General features: G+C 42.4%; 1 protein-coding gene across 1 annotated transcript; it reads left to right on the top strand.

Annotated features, from left to right (window-relative positions):
• Window positions 1–1,516: 1,516 nt before the first annotated feature.
• Window positions 1,517–18,746, top strand: fance (FA complementation group E; the record flags this gene model as incomplete). Its single annotated transcript, XM_042342258.1, has 10 exons — window positions 1,517–1,935; window positions 2,708–3,350; window positions 4,667–4,711; window positions 5,671–5,724; window positions 6,379–6,522; window positions 6,905–7,028; window positions 7,634–7,709; window positions 8,698–8,764; window positions 9,127–9,252; window positions 18,525–18,746. Coding segments are annotated over exons 1-10 (1,920 nt in total), but the record flags the coding sequence as incomplete, so codon positions are not given.
• Between the last annotated feature and the right edge of the window lie 747 nt (window positions 18,747–19,493).

Below are 19,493 nucleotides of genomic sequence, written 5' to 3'. Positions count from 1 at the left end.
ATGTGCGACAATACCAGGGACAATGTAAGTCCATGGGTGCACGAGGCAGATTCTCAATGACTTCCTGATGAAGACACTAAAACAGATGGCGATTTCCTTATTATTTAGCCTGATGTTAAACCAACTTTTACTCACACAATGTGGATATCCTCATTCCCCAACCCAACACAGGTCCCAGAAAGCGTCAGGCTTTAGGATAACTAAGTGCTTCCATCAAACAGTACTCCGAATAGTCAGGTGATCGAACAGTACATCACAAACACAGTCATGTGTTGAACCTGTTGGGGAGGTATGTAAACCTGCAGCTGGCAGTGCTCCGTTGGGGTTGTTGGTGTGAGTTCAGCATTTCTGATGAATTCCAATATAATTTACATTTGTCCAACGCCTTTCACGTGGGGAGAACATCTCAAAACACTTGACAATGATTTCCGGGCACTCGAGCTGAGGGTGGGAGTTGGAGGAGGGAGGAGGAGAAAGTGCAGTCAAACAGATATAATAATAATAATACTTGCAGAAGGCAAAGGACTACAGATGCTGGAAATCTGGTATCAACACAGAAGTTGCTGGGAACACACAGCAGGTCAGGCATCATCCATGGAGACAGGAAAATGAGGTAACATTTCAGGCCAACGACCTTTCATCAGAACTCAATCCTTGATTTGATGTAGAGCCTTATCAAGTCATTGAGACATCTCAAAGTGCTTCACAAGATATATTATAAAGTGAATTGACTGTATTTTGTGGACGAAACGCAGCAGCCAATTGCGCACAGCAGTGTCCCCCAAACAGTTGTGGATTGAGTGACCAAATTATTAGTTTCCTTACTTCACTCACGTCTGTTTACCTGTCAGTAAGTACAAACTTGGTTGTTAGTCGATCGTCAGTAATCCGGGAGTAATAATCCCTCCAATAAAAAATAATAATTGGCTGCCGTGTTTCATCCACAAAATACACAGTCAATCCACTTGGCAGTATGTCCTGTGAAGCGCTTTGAGACACCTTGAAGACGTGGTACGGCGCTGTATGAAATGCAAGGATTATTAGCAGTAGTAGTAGGAGTATTATTTCAGATTTATCAGCAACTGCGGTATTTTGACTTTTTTGGGGCAGGTTTCGGCGTTGCCTTTCGCGTGAAAAAAACACCTTCGAGTGAGTGGGCGCCTAAATTTAACGATGCAAACCCCCACTTCCCCCTCCCCCCCCCCTTTGAAGACCTCCCCTTCCACAGTTCAGGTTGGGAAGCACTTGCTCCAAATCAGCCCCTCAACAGCTGCCCAGACAGAACGACATTGGGCTACTTTTGGGGCTAGTATTGGGCTACTTTTAGGGGCTAGTATTGGGCTACTTTTGGGCTACAACCTCCGGCCGCGCTCACCGGAAGCTACGTATTGGAGCGGAAGTGATGGTGAGGCGGCGGCCTATGGCCGATGGCGGCGCGGGTCCGAGTGACGTTTAAACTGAATGAGAGGCCGTCCGTCTGTCTGTCCGCCGCGGGCAGTGAGGGCCCGAGCGGGTGATGGCGGCGCCCGGCCTCCCGCTGCTGGTCTTTGAGGAGCCTTTCCGCGGCTTCCTGTCCGCTCTGGCCCTCGGCCCGGCGGGGGCCGTTACCGCATTCCGCCTCCTGCAGCACCGCCCGCCCCGGGGACAGGGGCAACCCCAGGCCCGGGCCCAACCCCAGGCCCAGGCCCGGGCCCAACCCCAGGCCCAACCCCAGGCCCGGGCCCAACCCCGGGCCCAGCCTCAGCCCCAACCCCAGGCCCAACCCCAGGCCCAGCCTCAGCCCCAACACCAGGCTCAGGTCCGGGCCCAACCCCAGGCCCAGGCCCAGGCCCGGGCCCAGCCCGGGGCAGAGCAGCCTCTCCGCTGGCGACGCTTTGTGGACACCCTGTGCCGCCCCGAACCGTCCCTGGAGGGCGGTCGGCAGCAGCTCACACTGTAAGATTGTTTTACTGCCCCCAAACTGTATCAGATAATAACAGCAACAGCTCCGCGTTTGCTTATCAACAGTAATAATAAGCCTCGCGCTTGGTGCAACGCCTTATCACTGAGACGTCTGAAAGTGCTTCAAAGGCTTCGTGCGTGAAAGTCTGAAGTGCAGTGACTGTGTATTCTGTGGGTGAAGCGTAGCAGTCAGGTGCGCACAGCAGTGTCCCACAAACAGCCAGGAAGTGAGCGCAATTTATTTGTGGGATTGTCAGCCAGGACACCGGGAGAAACTTCCTTCTCTTGTCGAACAGTGCCTTGGGAAAACGTTAGGCAAGTTTCCTTACTCTGTGTTTATTTAGCATTAAGTAGGAACCCGGTTGTTAGTCGATCGGCGGATTGCTTTTCCAGAGGTAATAATCCCTTCAAAAGGAATAAATAAAAAATAATAATTTGGTCACTCGATCCACGACTGTTTGTGGGACACCGCTGTGCACAATTGGCTGCCGCATTTCACCCACAAAATATATCGATTCACTTTACAGTGTATTGTGTGAATCGCTTTGAGATGTCTCAAAGATATAATAACATGCTATATCAAATGCAAGGATTATTATTATTTTTAACGTTCACCTGAACAGGCAGATAACAAGATTCTGATAACAAGATGATACCTGAACGTATCATCTTGTTATCAGAATCTAATGTATTGTGATATAAATTGCTTCACCATCAGCAGTTTACTAACAGTAACTCTAATAACCATGCTGTCCTTTTCCCCCAGAAAGCCTTTGCTTTATCTACTACCAGTTGTTGTTAGAAGAAACCTCTTATCTTTTCTTCATCTGGCCCACAACATGGTCCCCAAAGACTGTCTCCAGCGTCTTATCGTGCAGTTTAAGCAGAGCCCTGATGCTGATCTCTGGACACGAGCATTAATGGGTGTCCTGGAACAGGACTTAGAAGATGGTCTGTGCCATTTCTCCTCTGTTCCTCTATCAGACCAGTCTCAGCAGCAGCTGAAATCTCTGTGTCAGAATATAGCAGGGTTTTCCCAAGCCCAAGAACAGCCTGAGAGAAAGTTAGGATGGGACATGGGGCAACAGCACAGGAACACCGGTAATGAATTCCCTGAGGATAATACCAACTGCAGAACAACCTTAATCCTAAGCTCCAAGAAACGTAAAAACTCGGCTTGTGAAAGAGATGCTTTGGAAGACGATGAACAAAATATTGCGAAGAAAATGAAAGTGACACGCGATCCTGCTAATCTCAACGATGATGAGAACAGGGATCTGACCTCAGTGACTGAGCAAGCTGAAAAGATCAATCTTAAAGGAAACAAGGAGAAGTCAGACACCGCTGAGGTGGAACCCAGCACATTGCCAAACCCAGAGGTCACCCTAGATTTGCCAGAATTCATAAAGGTAATTTTTTTATTCAGTCCTTTGGTTGCTGAGTTTAATAGACTGTCTCCTCTAAGCCAGACTAGCAGCTTCCTGCCCATCAACTATCATTGTTCATATTTTATTTTAATAAAATAGAGAGAAAAGCAAAAGAACGTCAACGATAACTTGCATTTATATAGCACCCTTCGCGCAGAGTAGAGTTTCGGAGTGCTTAACAGTTGCGGAGCCTGATGCCAAGGTGGGAGGTGACCCTAAACACGGTCGCAGAGGAAGATCTTCAGGCGTGATCTGAAAATGGGGAAGGAGGGGGCAAGGCAGAGGGATTGAAGGGGAAAGTTGCAAAGTTCCAAAGGAGCTTTTTTACTGCACAAGATTAGCCTCATTACATTCTGAGTGAACCGCCTAAGTGAAATCTGTACAATATCACGTGTGTATAATTCATTTCTCCATCATTAATCTGTTTCAAATGTTCAAACTTCAACTGTTGTTGATTCAAAATTTAGCTGTTCAAACGGTCTCAATTAATTTTTTATGTTACCTGAATAAATCTAATTCTTTTAAGCATAAGGATGGGTCTCATTAGCAACTTTCCCTTTTAAAAACATAATAATAATAATATTCCTTACATTTGGTACAGCTTTCATGTCAGGAGCGTGCTTCAAAGCACTTCACAGGATAGCGGAATGAAAGTGGTTTAAACAAACTAGGACTCTTCAGTGTTAAAACGAGACACCTCAGAGGGGAGCTTATAGAAGAGTGTAAGATTCACATTATAATTTACACCTATATAGTGTTTTTCACATTGGGAGGATGTCTTCACACAGCACCAGAGTTGGGGGGGAAGATGACCCAAAGCGAAATAGAGATAAATGGGATTGAGAAAGTAAATTCAGAATACTTTGGGATGCACCAAGACAGCAGAAGCAGAGGACATAGGTTCACGTTTGTAAAAGCTAATATCAGGACAGACCCCAGAAAGTGTTCAGTGACAGTTTGAGGCCAGAACACTGGGACCCAATTAGAAAAACAGCTCGATGCTGTGATGGGAGGATGGTAAGATGGCTGTTCTGCAGACAATAGAGCAGATGGGCGGAAGGGTGTTCTTCATCGACCCTCACTTGTGACATTGTGTGACAACATTAGATCCTGGGATGGGATAAATAAGGAATAGTATGGAGTGATTTAAATGTACATGAGGTAGCGAGGACTTGGTAATATTCTGGTTGATGGAATACTTTACAGATTGGGCCTTGCTTTTTGATACCTGTGAATAGGTTTCCTAAAAAATTGGCTTTTAGCCCTGTTAACTGCTGCATTTTGTTCTTGTTTAACAGGCATCTGTACCCAGACTCAGGGAGATCTTTGAGGCAGATTCAGACGTAAGTGTTTTTCTTGGGGGATTGCTATGAAAGAATTTCTACAGAAAAATAACACTCTTTAGTAAACTATTGATTCAAACTATAGAAAGCCAATGGCTCTTTAATGTTTACATGTTTCCAGTATTGACCTTGAAATTGCATGATTTTTCATTCAGTAATTCTTGCTCTGCTCTCTACATATTAGTATCAAACAGGAGAGTATCAGTTTGGCAATTGCTATCAGCAATATTTGATCAAATTCTGTTTTTAGAGAAGAATGTTAAGTGCTAGAATATGCTAGTTACACAATGTACAGTGTGTAATATAAGAATATTGCATTTGATAGAGCAGATTTTACATCAAACTATCTCAAAAGCTTTTCCCAAGTAATCGCCTTCCAGTATTGTGACTGTGTATTTGTAGACAGACATGGCAGCCGGTTTCCTCACAGCAACGTCCCACAAACATCCTTGAGTTGAATGATTGATTTACCTGAGGCATTGTCGGCCAAAGCACCAGGAGAAACTCCCTTTTGAGTAATATTATGTGATCTTTAACGTCCATTTGAACAGGCCGACATATTTAAAAACGCGGTGGATGGGTATTTGAGGAGGACGGGTTTGCAGGGTTATGGGGAAAGGGCTTATCAACATCCTTCACAGCTGATCGGACTATTGGGAATTTTGAAAGGACTTCTGACTACTCTTCCCTTTATGTCCTCAACAACAACAACAACTTGTATTTATATAGACCTTCAAGTGGAGTAGTGTCTTGGGAGCACTTAACTGTTGTTCTGACCCAACTGTACAGTCCTGACCTAACTGTCCAGCGCCTTGGGACATCCTCCCGACGTGAAAGGCGCTCAATAAATGGAATCTTGTTGTTGTGATTTAAGAAATCAGAAAGGCAGATATAAAACTCATTCCATTTATAAATGATTTTTATTCAATAATATTTATCTCTGTTCCTTTTTATTAAAGCAGTCAGAAGCACCTCAAGAACTAAATATCCTGAATGAATGTGACCCCATCCAGGTATGTATGTGTGTGTGTGTGTGTGTGCGGGGAGGGGGGGTGGGGGCTTATATGTGTGTTACTGTTGAGCCTCATTGTTACAAATTGTAGCTGAAATTAACACCATAAGACAGAATGCAATGCATTAAAGCCAGTATGGACCCACCTTTTGACTGCTGAGGACCGGATAATAATAATAATAATAATAATAATCAATGCATTTGATAATCCTTATCAACATCTCAAAGCGCTTCACAGAATATACTGTAAAGTGAATTGACCGTATATTTGTGGGCAAAACTTGGCAGCCAATTGCGCACAGCAATGTCCCACAAACAGTCGTGGATTGAGTGACAAAATATTTTTTTAAGGCGTTATTACCCCTGAAAAAGCGATCCGCCAATTGACTATCAACCGGGTTCATACTTACTTGGTAGATAAACAGAAGCATGTGGAGTAAGGAAACTGGCACAACATTTTGCCCTGCCCGGGAATCAAACGCAGGCTCTCTCGCTTGCGAGGCGAGTGCTCTAACCACTAAACTACAGAAAGCTCATTCAATTTGGTTTTATGTTGAACAGCTGAGGTATAAATCAGCCCACACTTGCCCAATCCCTCGACTCGTTTGATGAGTAAAATGTTCACTAACTGGTTTATTTCTTGCTTTCCCTTCAGCTTGAGAAGATGTGTTCACTGCTGTGCCTGTCTGACTTTCCAGAACAACTGCTGCCCCAGGTCTGCAGCAGACTGCTGTCAATGGCGTCTGACCTTAGTTACAGCAATGCTGCAGTGCTTGCACGCAACCTCTTTTTGACCAGGGTATGATTATATTATTACTAGAATCCTGAATAATGTTCCTTGTGTTTGGTATAGCGCCTTATCATGTCGTCAAGACATCTCAAAAGGCTTCACAAGATTTAATGTAAAATGTGATTTGACTGTGTTTTGTGGACAAAATGTGGCAACCAGTTGCACACAGCAATGTCCCCCAAACAGCCATGAAACGAGTGACCCATTTTATTTTGGGGATGGTTGGCCAGGATAGTGGATATTTGCAATCTGATCCCGTCGCTCCTCCAGCGCCATTTAAGATTTCTGAATACAATACAATTTACATGTGTGTAGTTAGTGCCTTTCACACCAGGAGGACATTTCAAAGCAAGTCTAACTATAATCTAACTACACTTGTCTATGTTTGTAGATTCTCTCGCTGACGGAGCCTGCCTCACGCTTTCTAACAACTGCCATCACCTCGTTCTGCAGGACGTACACTCGGCCATGTTGTACTGCTGTGATCGGACCCGTCCTTCAAACTCCACACGCAGGTCAGGGGCTGCCCTCTTCCTGGAACTCTCTCCCTCCCTCCAACTCCCTCCCTCCGTCGAACTCCCTCCCTCCAACTCTCGCCCTCCCTCCAACTCCCACGTGAACAATAATCACTTTGTAGCTACTGGAGAGCAATCAGACCCCAGCAAGAGGTTTCCAGTGCAGAGAGACCAGACCAGGGCTAGAGAGGGCAGGGGCAGACAGAGAGGCCAGACTAGGGGTGCAGAGAGAGAGGCCAGATCAGGGGCAGAGAGAGAGAGGCCAGACCTGGAGCAGAGAGAGAGAGGCCAGACCAGGGGCAGAGAGAGAGAGAGGCCAGACCAGGGGCAGAGAGAGAGGCCAGACCAAGGTCAGAGAGAGAGAGAGGCCAGACCAGGGGCAGAGAGAGAGAGGCCAAACCAAGGGCATATTCTTCGCCAGTGAGTGGAAAATTCGAAAAAAATAATTGGACACACCAGAAAAAAGTAAGCATACTTTGGACTGCATTTGATGAAGCTCAAACCAGACAAATCTAATAAAATTGTAACAAAATCTAGATTGAGTTAAAATGTGTTGGTGTGTAATTTTAGTGGCACTAATTGTAATATTTGCGGGTTGTTTACAGGGAATGTTCAGATGGAGCTCATCTGCAGACTCACACAGGATAGCCTGGAACCAGAGCATCTAACACTGATTTTTGGGTGTGTCTTACTCAGAGCTTTACCTCATAATAATCCCTCAAGAAAGAAAAAAAAACTTCAATCCACGACTGTTTGTGGGACACTGCTGTTTGACATTATCTGCTGCGTTTCGCCCACAAACATACGGTCAATTCACTTTACAGTATATTCTGTGAAGCGCTTTTGAGACGTCGAGAAGACATGAAAAGTGCTGTATCAAATGCAAGGATTATTATTACAGTATAGAGCTCAGGCAGAAATCAATCCTTTGTTGTGTTCTGATAATCGGGTTTAACTCTACACGTTAGTCTCGCTTGTTAAACCCAATTATCACGACTGGCCATGCAAGAATGTGTTATTAAACTGACAATCTTAGTGACCTGAGGGAGGAATAATTCTTTTCAGTAAATGTGCAAATGTTCTTAAAAGAACAATGGGAAAATGAGGAGGTCACTTGGGAAAGAGCAAAAATTGAAAAGGGGAACGAAAGTGCAATTAATAATTGGGTTTATATCTACGTCCCCTTTTGGGAATTCAAATATATGACATTTTTTTGCAGATTCAAAGTGCTAATTATCCTTGAATCCATTAAGAAACATAGCATCTCTCACTTCTTGGTATTAACAGAAGTCTCCATTAGTTTTCAAGATTGAAATGATTTTACTTATTTTAATAACTTGGTCACTCAATCTATGACTGTTTGTGGGACGCTGCTGTGCGCAATTAGCTGCCGCATTTCACCCACAAAATAATTCACTTTACAATATATTCTGTGAAGCACTTTGAGATGTCTCAACAAATTGATAAGGTACTATATCAAATGCAAGGATTATATAAAACGGATTGCTGGGCTGAGGACCTTAAAAGCAGAATCGAAACATTTAAAAGGCTGAACTGTTGAGGAGAGTTTTTGCTTTGTTTACCTTTATAAAATTCCTCTACCAGTATTGTCATGTATTTGTTGTTTTAACCAAACTAACTCCTGCGACGTACTGTGCTGTATCTTCAGGCAGATCCTGCTCAGCTCTTGGAGTGAAGAAACTCTCTCTGTGGTACATTCGCTGCTGGAGGGGAAGGTGAGCGATGGCGTTGAGAGCAGTGTGGTGTTGGAGATGGAAATAAAGCTGTTTTCAATTACATTTCTGTAGCATTCCTGAGGCCCTTCCACCTTGTCACCCATTCCCCGACTAAAGGGAACAGTTTTGCCCCTTCTGTATCTTAAACCCCTGTATTGTAGCCCATCTTCTCTTAACAGTTTTACATTTCAAATAAGTGTATTAATTTGGGGTCTGTTAAACTTTTGAAGGGATTATTTCAAAAGCCTCATCCTTTAGATCCTTCTAATGTTGAGATTTCGTGTTCAATGCTTATATCCACTACGGCATCTTTGAAACTTAGTTATGTTGTTTAAATGTTTCTTGTGGTTTTTTTTTTACAGGTAGAAGTAACATCTGAGCTGTTTGACCAGTTTGTTCACAAGTTAAGTCAACAGGCAGGGAGGTTCAGCCAATCCATGAAGTACGCAAGAATGGTACTCGCTGTGCTGACAAAGTACCAGATACACGTGAGTCGTGTGTGTGGTGGGGGCTGTGTGTGTATATGAGGGATTCAGTGTATGGGGAGTGGGGGGGTCATTGTGTGGATGTGGAGGGGGGGGGGTGCAGTTTGAAGTGAAGCAGAGCTCCACCCTATCTTCTAATCAATGCTTTTTAAGTAAAATTGTGAATTTAAGGTATATTGAAATGATATCTGAATATTTTTACCAAATTCCTTTTAAATGTTAAATATTGCTGCTTTTATTGGTGCCTTTTAAGCCCCTTTTATTATTCTGAACTGTGTCGATGTTTCTTTGCAGATAGTTTGTATATCAAGCCCCCTTTGTGTGACATGAAGGTATTTATTTTTATGCATCTCCAGATAACAGAAACTCATAAAAACACCCTGTCCTGTGCTCTGACACTGCACGACACGTTTCTGAAGAAGTCCATACAGGCAGCATTGAAGCGCATTATTACGTGAGCTGCTCTTTGGGGGACAGTGGATGTTGAAAGAAAGATGGCCTTGTTAGGATCAACAACACAACAAACTTAGGTCTCAGCTACAAATAATTACCTTTTAAGGGTTAAAAATGTCATGTGGAGAGTGGCTAACGGAACAGATTCGAGACAAGGTCTAAGTTGTGGGTTGCACACGCAATGCCTATAAGCCCATGGGAGGAATCACAGCGGCCATCAACACAAAGGCACCTGTAATTCTCTCTTTACATGGTTTGCACAAACCATAAAACCAATGCCTCAGTAGTTACTCTCCACCAAGCACACAAGTGGTGGATACTCTACTACACAAGACTGCGCCTGAGCTGACAATTTGTGAAGTTTTATTTAAACCTTGTGTTTTGAAAACGGTGAGAGAGAGGCATTGAAACATGGCGCTTGGTGTGCGAGGGAAAAGAGCTTGGATTCAGGCAGGTCTGCAATACTACAGATCACAGCTGGTGACAAGAGCAGCAGGACTTGGGAGGGACACTCAGCTCCTGATAACTCTGCAAGCAAAAGCCCTCACGGGTAGATAAACAGCAGGAAAGCTCGTCAGACAGTGCTCCCAATGGCAAGCTATGCAAGTATCTGGTTAAATGCCAGTAGTACCAATGCACACTGGGGTCCCCAAGCCTTGGCAACCTGCTCCTAATCCTTTCCAGAATTAGGCAAGCAGTGCATTCCATTGCTGACCTGGAAATTTCCATGTGCCAGTGAGACTCAGTCTGGTTTGGATACTCTCAAACATAATAATAGGTTTCTGCATTTATTAGACAACCAGCTGATCAAAATAATACTGGAGGCAACAATGTAAATGGCATTGAATTATTACAAGGTGCTGCTCCCAGTGTTTAAACCTGAGCTGTTGTCTAACATCAGAGAAGGAACCACATTAATATTTAATAAAATGAGATGTTAGTAAAATGATCAAGAAGACTCCAAGTTAGGTTGCAGACTATGTAAAATGGAATGTATTAAAGTGCTGTGACCTGAGCACAGCTGAAACAAAACTGATGTATTTGGGGGGTCATTTTACTTTTATCCCTACTTAAAACCTACAGCACAGGCGGCTATTCAGCCAATTAAATCCCCACCAGCTCAAAACAAGGAGATCAATTGAATTCTACCATCTGCCCATCCCTATTATCCCTTCAAGCCTAACTCTCCTGCCTGTCTACTCCCCTCTTAAAAGCTATAATGTATTCTGCCCCCACTAGCCTTGGCAGAACATTCCCCATCCAAACTCTCCAGGTGAAAATAATTCTTAAGTGCTTTTGGTTGGAGACAAAGTTTAGATATTTCAATTATAATTCAACGCATTTAATAGTATCTTCTGTCAAAAGCACTTCACTGGATGTTCTCTAAAGTGGTGTGACTGTGGACAAAACACTGGTAGCCATTGGCACAAACGATGTCTCACAATGAGCCATAGAGCGAGTGGACAATTTTATCTGGACATTGTTGGCCAGGATAATAACCAATATTGATGAAAAAATTAAAGAATTTAAGCTTCAAATGTCAACCGAATTATATAAATCGATTTTCAATAGGAAGTAAAAGTTCAAGAACTGAACACTCAAATAATTCAGAAAACTTTATTTGGCAGATCATTAGCACAGAACATTTTAAAAAGTTCCCTCACATACATTAATTGTTAGGTCCCTTGAGTTAGTTACAAATGTTATCAAACCCCCACTGATTCCCATTTTGATACCTATTTACACCAAATCGTTAGCAGCAGATTCAAGGAGGCAAACTTGACCCATTACCTTTGTAGTGCAGTTCCAATATTCAGCCTCCTTTACCTGTGTCTGTGATGGAATAATCCAGTCTCACTAACAAGAACTGTACAAACAGCAAAGAGGTACAATTGTCATCAATCAATTCACAACCATAATATAAAGTTCAGTGAATTGCTTTACCCCAGAAACGTGTGAAAGTTAAAATTCCATAAATTACATTAAATTAATCAATTTTTGAAAGCCAACACCAACCACATGCGTTGCAAGATCCAGTCATAGGAAATACAGTAGCTTTTAAGGCATCACAATATAACCAGTCAAAATAACTGTTTACTCACATCCAGTACATGTGTAAACAGATTTAGGTTAGTTATTTCACTGTATGACATGGCCTGCTATCTGCAGCAACACTGCAGAAAACAAGCGTCATCAATATTCTGCCTGCTGCGTATAGAGTAGCACTGCTCCACACAGATCTCTCGTGAATCACACACAATTTGGTCTCTTCTAATCATCATTGAGATCGGAGAGGTCTGAATCGAGGAGGTCGTACTGCAACTCTGCAAAGTGCTCAAACAGTGAGTCACTGAAGGAAAGAATGCCGAGAAGACGAAGAGTGTTGTCCACATAATCATCATCATAGTCATCATCGTCATCCTCGTAATCTTCCCAGAAACTCAATGGAGGCTGTGAACAGGCAGCAACACAAATTACAATGTTAAATAATTGATTAAACTAGAGTTGATTAAACAAATAGCAGCAACTTATGATCATGTGATTCTTAGCTTTCTCTTAGATCTGCTCGCTCCAGAAAACATAATCACGCAAATGGCTTCTCTAGAAGCAGCATTTCAACGTCAGACTTTCATTCCCTGTTGGGAACAGACATTAGCTGAGTTTATTATAGAGAAAAACAGGCCAAGACAGTAAACGCCAGAAGACTGTTCCAGAACAAAGCCTGAAGCTCTAATGGCCAGGAATTACAACCACTTCGTCAGAAAATGAAATGGTTTCACACACTTAACTGCTAAGCACCACAAGTGTTTAAATTATAAAAAGGTGAATGCTTGGTGATAAGTCAGAAATGTTTTGAATCGAAGAGTCAGTTTGTGCCAAATGTTGATAACAACCTACACTTTATACAGCACTCTCAATGCAGGAACGCTCAACATGAGTTAGGTGACTGACATTTTAATTAGAAAACTAGAATTTTGCACATATTTACTGTTCAAATAGGAATTGTCTGCTGCTAATCAAGGCTTGGATCCTTATTTTAAAAATTAAAGCAAGGTAACAACATAAATGGAGAAAACCTTTGGGCTATTGGTATTATTGAAAGAATTTTCCAGCAAATTTAACTTAACTGAAAAAAAACACCAAACACGCACAAGTGCATCATCTTAAAATATATTCCTGTAGGGGAAATGTTTAAGTGATCAAATATTAGTTTTAAGTCAGGTTCATATCTTTTCATAAAATGTTATTATAAATATTCAACATACTATGAGTGTTAGCTAAAATAAAATTTAACAGAGAACAGCAAGCATTCATTATGAAATATTTACAGTTTAAGCAGTCTTAATGGAAGAAGCAAAGTTCCTCTCAAATCATCCCCAGAGGACAAGGAAGAAGGTAATCAGAGGTTATATAACTAACAGTATCAACATACACTGAGGCCGGCCGGGGAGGAGGATTTTTTTTAGTGCTTGTAGGTCTGTTAGGAAGATTCAGGATTCTACTTTTTGCGTCTGTTAAACAGTGCCCTGGCCACATCTGCCTGTTTTTGTAACAGGTTCCCAGGCAGTTTATCCTGTACCATGGTCAACATTTGCAGGTTCACCATACTTCCCGAGGGGGCACATGGGGATATGTAGCATCAGACAAGATTAAAGTTGGATGAAAAAAGATCCTTCTGATCGTATCCTGAGGAGGAAAGGAGTTCATCTCTCACTGAACTCAGAGTCTGTGGTTTAATCGATTCACAGTCCTTTCAGACCGCAAACATCCTACAGCTGTGATAGCCAGATATTTGCAGTAGATGGCACTATAAATCCCCACAGCTGTGAGGTACCTTTTTTCTTGCAAGTAAAGATATCTAGGCAAGTCTCCACATGGTACAGATGAGCAGCTTGAGGAAGATTATGCCCTAACGTACTCTTGTACGCACTTGTATACGTACTCTGGTTTTATGGCTTCAAAAGGTCCTGATAGTCAGTCAGCAAGAGGTCTTCTGTTATAGTGTAATCTTCCAGAGTAGCTCGGGATGTTACTTACGGTTTACTATTTACCTGGATCACTGGCTATTCTAGTCATATGAAGTTCACAACGGGCCAATATTCTTACCGGAGCGGATCTTCTGGTTTGATGCCTGGCGGGCTGGTAACCCTCTGGAAACTCGTGCAAGTATATGCATTCAGATTTAAAGGGACATCTCCCGTTACTCTGAATGAAAAACTTGCAACGTATTTTCCTTTTGAAAAAAAACATTTGAATTTTAGTCAGTCTCCTGGATTCAGTATTTAAAAAATATCCAAGATAAAAATACTTTCCAATTTCCCAATTCTAGCTTCCCTCAACACATACTGCATTTAAACAAGTGAGCAATGAGGAAAATACAGATTAACACACAAAAGAATTATGTTCATTATGCTTTAGAATCACACACAAAAATGTTGCTATTTTTAATCCGTTCTCATCACACGTCGTAATGACAATGACACAATTGCTCTTTATCTTACATCAGAGAGAATCCCCAAACTAATATTAAATGTAAAAGGGGAAATTAATTCCTGTAAAACAAGTCAAGTGCAAACATTCAATATCTAATAACGGACGTTTTTTCAGTTCAATAACCCCGAGCATTGAGATACTCGGCTGAGTTTCAGTGATATTGCAGAAACTACATGCAAACATTAATAATAATAATTATTATAACTACATGCAAACATTACCTCTTCTCAGCTTTGAATTTGTCAATGAGCTGCTGTTTCTGCTCATCCAACACCCAGAATTTGTGTGGGATGTAGTAATTGGACACGACTCGACATTCCGGACAAGCTCTGCAAACAAGAAGCACTTTTGAAAGTTTGAAGTCTTGTATATTTTGTGGGTTTGAGATGTTTCTTTGTGATAAGGCGCCATATCAAATAATAATCCTTCCATTTGATATAATACTTGCATTTGATATAGCGCTTTTCCCGTCTTCTCGACATCTTAAAGTACTTCACAGAATGTGCTGTAAAGTGAATTGACTGTATATTTGTGGGTGAAATATAGCACCTTAACGCGTACAAAATGTAAGGATTGTTAATTTAATATGTACTACTAATGTGTAGTAGGCTTACTTTATTATCTTGTTGGTGAATCCCCTGCTGTTTCTCCACTTCTTGATGCAGGTGACGCAGAAGGTGTGGTTGCAGTGAGGAAGAATGGCAAAGACACGCTCCCTAGCATGTGTTTTTTCATAAACTGTGTCCATACAAATCCCACAGGCCATCTCTTTACTCCTTTCATAGGCCAGGTTTTCAGTTGTGTTTTTCAGTGATTTGCTACAAGCCTAGGTTGTGAAGGAGGAAAAACATTCACTAGATCAGCATTTCCTTACATAAATATGAGCAAAGCATTGAATGGGTAAAGCTAATTTATAGCTGCACATTTCATACTCTGCATCTATGCCTATCCCACCCCATTCTCAAACAAATACTTATCCAGTTATTGTGAAATAGAACAGGGGAAAATTCCTAATCTCTAGGCCTGTTTAAGGAATATTAGCAATTAAATTTAAACCCATATGCTCTTGTCCTGCTTCACATTAACTAGCCCACTTAGATCAATGACGCATTGTTTAAGATTTGGGTCATTTCTCTCGAATTGTTTTCTGATGAGTATAAACTTCCATTTGCAAGCTCTGCTCACTACTGGGAGCTGCTGATAACCCACAAGGCCGAAGCATAAATCTGTTCATTGTAGTTCTCTGTACACATTCCGAATTCCTTATAGGTGACGAAAACACACAGTATTCCAGCTGCGGTGGCAATGATCTACACAAGATTAAAATAATTTCTTTCAATTTATAGTCAAATGGCTTCAAGATGTAACCTAGTTTGGGATCGTCTTTCAGGATGATTTTTGGATTCACCACTCAAATCACAACAGGTGCAGTATCTACATTGCTCTGTGAAGTTAGACAATGCCCTCCCCCAACAAAGACAGAGGTAACCTCAAGTGGTCACAGCTAAGAGTCGCTTATATTACCCTTCCTTCTTTTGTTCTCTACCCACAACAAACTCGCAGATGACAAAACTGCCTAAAGTGGAATCAAATAGTCTTATGTTCAGTTATTTTATTGGGAGAAATTACAATTTGGCAATTTGAGGTAAGGTGGGAAAAGCGATGGATAAAATGTACCATTTGTGAAAATGAGGCAAGTAATCCTTCGATTTGAGACAGATGTTGAACATAATTGTAAACCTGGTAAGGTTTGCGAATGTAAAAGCCAACACCTGAGAAGTTATTTTTAAAAATAAAAAGGTTTTAGAGAAATCCAATACACCCAAACATACACACAGGACTATGGATAGCGGTCACATTTACTGAATTGCAAGTGTGTGGTTATATAGGCATGCGCACATCCACACATAACTGAAAAAAAACTTTCAACGGCAGGTAAAAGGGACCTGTTGTACTCTTTGTGCTACAGTTGCATACCTTTGTGCCAGGTTGAGAATCTTTCAAATCAATTTGCGACTTTGCACCTTTGAAACAAGTACAAGCACAGGTTTCCCTGCAGGCACAGCGCAGAGGGAGAGCAGGCTTACTGACAGACACATCTTCATGGCGAAGAGGATTCACTAAGAGAGGGGGGGATGAAAATGGAGAGTATGAATCATCAGATAATGCAAAACCATCAGTTCAGAAATTCTAAATTGCACGCAGTCGAGGAACCGAGAGAAACAAAACTCATTTTAATTCATTTGCACAATTTCTTTTTGTGCTCAATGTAAAGGCTGTTGGTTATTAGGAGAAAGTTAATTAAAACCTGGTACATGTAAAGGAAGGCTCCTGCTATTCTGTCACCGAGAGCCTGAACACCACCACCTATTGCAAAGTCCACTTTCGTTTTCTACTCATCCATATTGCGTACCTTGTGATACTCCAGATTGTGAAGTTTTTTTAAAAAAACTAATGGTCCTTGTTTTTGTGGAGACGTGTAGCTCAGTGGTTAGAGCACTCACTTTGCAAGCGAGGCACCTGGGTTCAATTCCAGGCAGAGGGTGAAACCTTGGGCAAGTTTCCTTACTCCACACAGAGCCTAATAATCCCTTCAAAACAATAATAAATTGGTCATTTTTAATCCCCGACTGTTTGTGTGATACTGCTGTGCGCAATTGGCTGCCGACAAATATACAGTCAATTCACTTTACAGTATATTCTGTGAAGCGCTTTGAGACGTCGAGAAGACATGAAAAGCACTATATCAAATGCAAGGATTATTATTATTGTGGGCAAATGAGGCTGCCAATTTATACACAGCAATATCCCATAAACAGCCATTTAGTATTTGGAGGATTGTTGGCCAGGACACCAGAAGAAACCCTACTCAAAATAATTTATACATCCGCAGGCAGTTTGGCAATATTTCCAGGCCAAAACAATTAGTAAAAAGTCATCACAAGATACTCTATTGAAATCGTGTTCACATTCTGACACCCAATACATCAGATGCACATCACGAGCAATAACAGAAACACATCAAAATAGGTCTGTGTGAGTAATAACTAGCAATGCTGGTTAACCAGCTAACTAACCAGTTAACTACAATGACAGCCACTTTGAAGAACAAAGTAAATAAGCAGACGTATGTTGTATTTAATGCCAGCCCGACAGATACATTCAGAACTAGATATACAGCCCCCTTCACACAGGATAGTGTCTGGGAATGCAGTGCAATGGCAGGGTGGGATACTGGGAAAGTGGGCGGGTGACCAGAGGCTGCAGAGGGAAGGAGTGGATATAGCGAGAATCTTGAAAATGCCCAAATCCATATCCAGCGAGTGCTGGAAACAGACAAAGCAAATTCACCTGACGGTTAGGCAGCTTTTGGAAATCTGGCTAACACCTTGCATTTTTAAAAACGTAATCAATCCACTGTCACTTGGACTTGTAGTCCTTGTACCATTGAGAATAACTGCTGCATGAGCAATAAGCAAAAAACTTTACATTTTGCATAATATCTGCAAACAATATTTGGGAAAAGCTATGTTTTTGAATGGGAATTTTCTCCCTCCTCCCTGAAGAAAACTCGCAGCACCTTCAGTTCCATAGCCAACGCTGACATGCACTGTGAAGCTTCAGGACATTTAAATACTAACAATGAACGAATAATCCTTGTGTTTGGTACCGCACCTTTCACATCAGGGGGGACATCCCAAAGCACTTCACGGGATATTTCGTAAAGCGTAGTGACTGTTTTTGTGGGCAAATGAGGCTGCCAATTTATACACAGTAATATCCCACAAACAGCCATTTAGAATTTAGAGGATTTTTGGCCAGGACACCGGAAGAAACTCCCTTCTCATTCAGAATAGCTCAATGGGATCTTTAAAGTCATCCTGAACAGGCAGACAGTGCCTCGGTTTGATATCTCATCCAAAGGACAGCAGGTCTGACAATGGAGCGGTGTGGACTATGACTATATACAAGAAGCTACTTTCACATTGGGTTGCATATCCTTGCGCAAACTGGCTGCCGCGTTTCGCACACAAAATACAGTCACTACACTTTAGCGTTTCCGCGTGAAGCGCTGTCAGACATTTCAATGATGTGATAAGGCGCTACATCAAATGCAAGTGTTATTTCTCCTATTACACGGCAGCTTTGGCGCGCCGAGAATAAATACATACCCCACCCCCTTCGCCCATTGTTAGGGAGGAGCCACTCTCACCGTGATGTTGCTGAAAGTGTTGAGGTACAAATTCTTCAGCGAGCACCCAATTCCCAGAGCATCGAGGAGGGGTTTCATTCTCTTTATCTTCTTCTACCTCCTCTTCCTCCTCCAGCTGTGGACTGAATCGCTCAGCGTAGGCTCCCGAGAGTGTGAAACTGGGGAGAACGGGCGCGGAGGCACGACGACCGCACGCTACCCTGGCAGCAGGCGGCTGGGAGATGGCACAGGAATTGCAGGACGATGCCCCTGGCAGGATCTGAATGGCCGGCTCGGAGCCGCGCCTGGTGGAGTGCCTGGCGGTGTGCAGGCCGGGTTGCAGGCCCCGGCACTGGTGGGAGGATTCTCCTGCCGTCACTCGAATGACAGGCTCGGAACCTCGTCTGCTCCCAGGTGGCCTTCCTCCGGCAGGTACTGCATGTTGATATCTGCCACAACAGACACAAGATTGTCCTGCTCGTTACTCGATTTTAAAATAAAACCAGTATAGAAAAGTGGGCGTAGAGCGACCGCATTCAGCTCTAAGCTTGCTTTTTTTTTTTTTTTTTTTTTTTGAGTACACACCGTACACAAAACTGGCCTACTCATCCAAAAACAATCCGTGCATTTGATGTAGCACCTTATTGATATGCCTCAAAGCACTTCAAAGGATATGCTGTGAAGTGCAGTGACTGTATTTTGTAAGCAAAACGCGCACAATTTGCTTAGTTGGATCTTGTGTATGGCGGGTCTAGAGAGACTGACGAGGAGTACATTGGAGAAATTAATTCAGGAGGTGACAAAAGTATGGATGAGCGTTTCGGGAGCATTTGGTACGAGATAGGGCCCGAGCCACGCAACATTAGAGGTGAAAGAAGGCAATCTGGGTCAGGAACCAAATGTGAAACAGGAACGGGACGCAGGGGCTGAGGAACAAACTGGATTCCAGATTCCGCACTGGAATAAAACGGAATCTAACCCTTGATCATCCAAACCTATTTACTCAATTCTAATAATTTACTGAAATTATAAAAGAATGCTCATGTTAAGATGAGAGTTGCACGTCCACAGGATCAAGCACACCAGCTGCATTGAAGTTCAGCAC

This window comes from Callorhinchus milii, unplaced genomic scaffold (genome assembly GCF_018977255.1).
Source record: "Callorhinchus milii isolate IMCB2004 unplaced genomic scaffold, IMCB_Cmil_1.0 Scaffold19, whole genome shotgun sequence".
NCBI lineage: Eukaryota > Metazoa > Chordata > Chondrichthyes > Chimaeriformes > Callorhinchidae > Callorhinchus > Callorhinchus milii.
The sequence above is the reverse complement of the archived record's forward strand: the minus strand, read 5'-3'. Positions and strand labels throughout refer to the sequence as shown.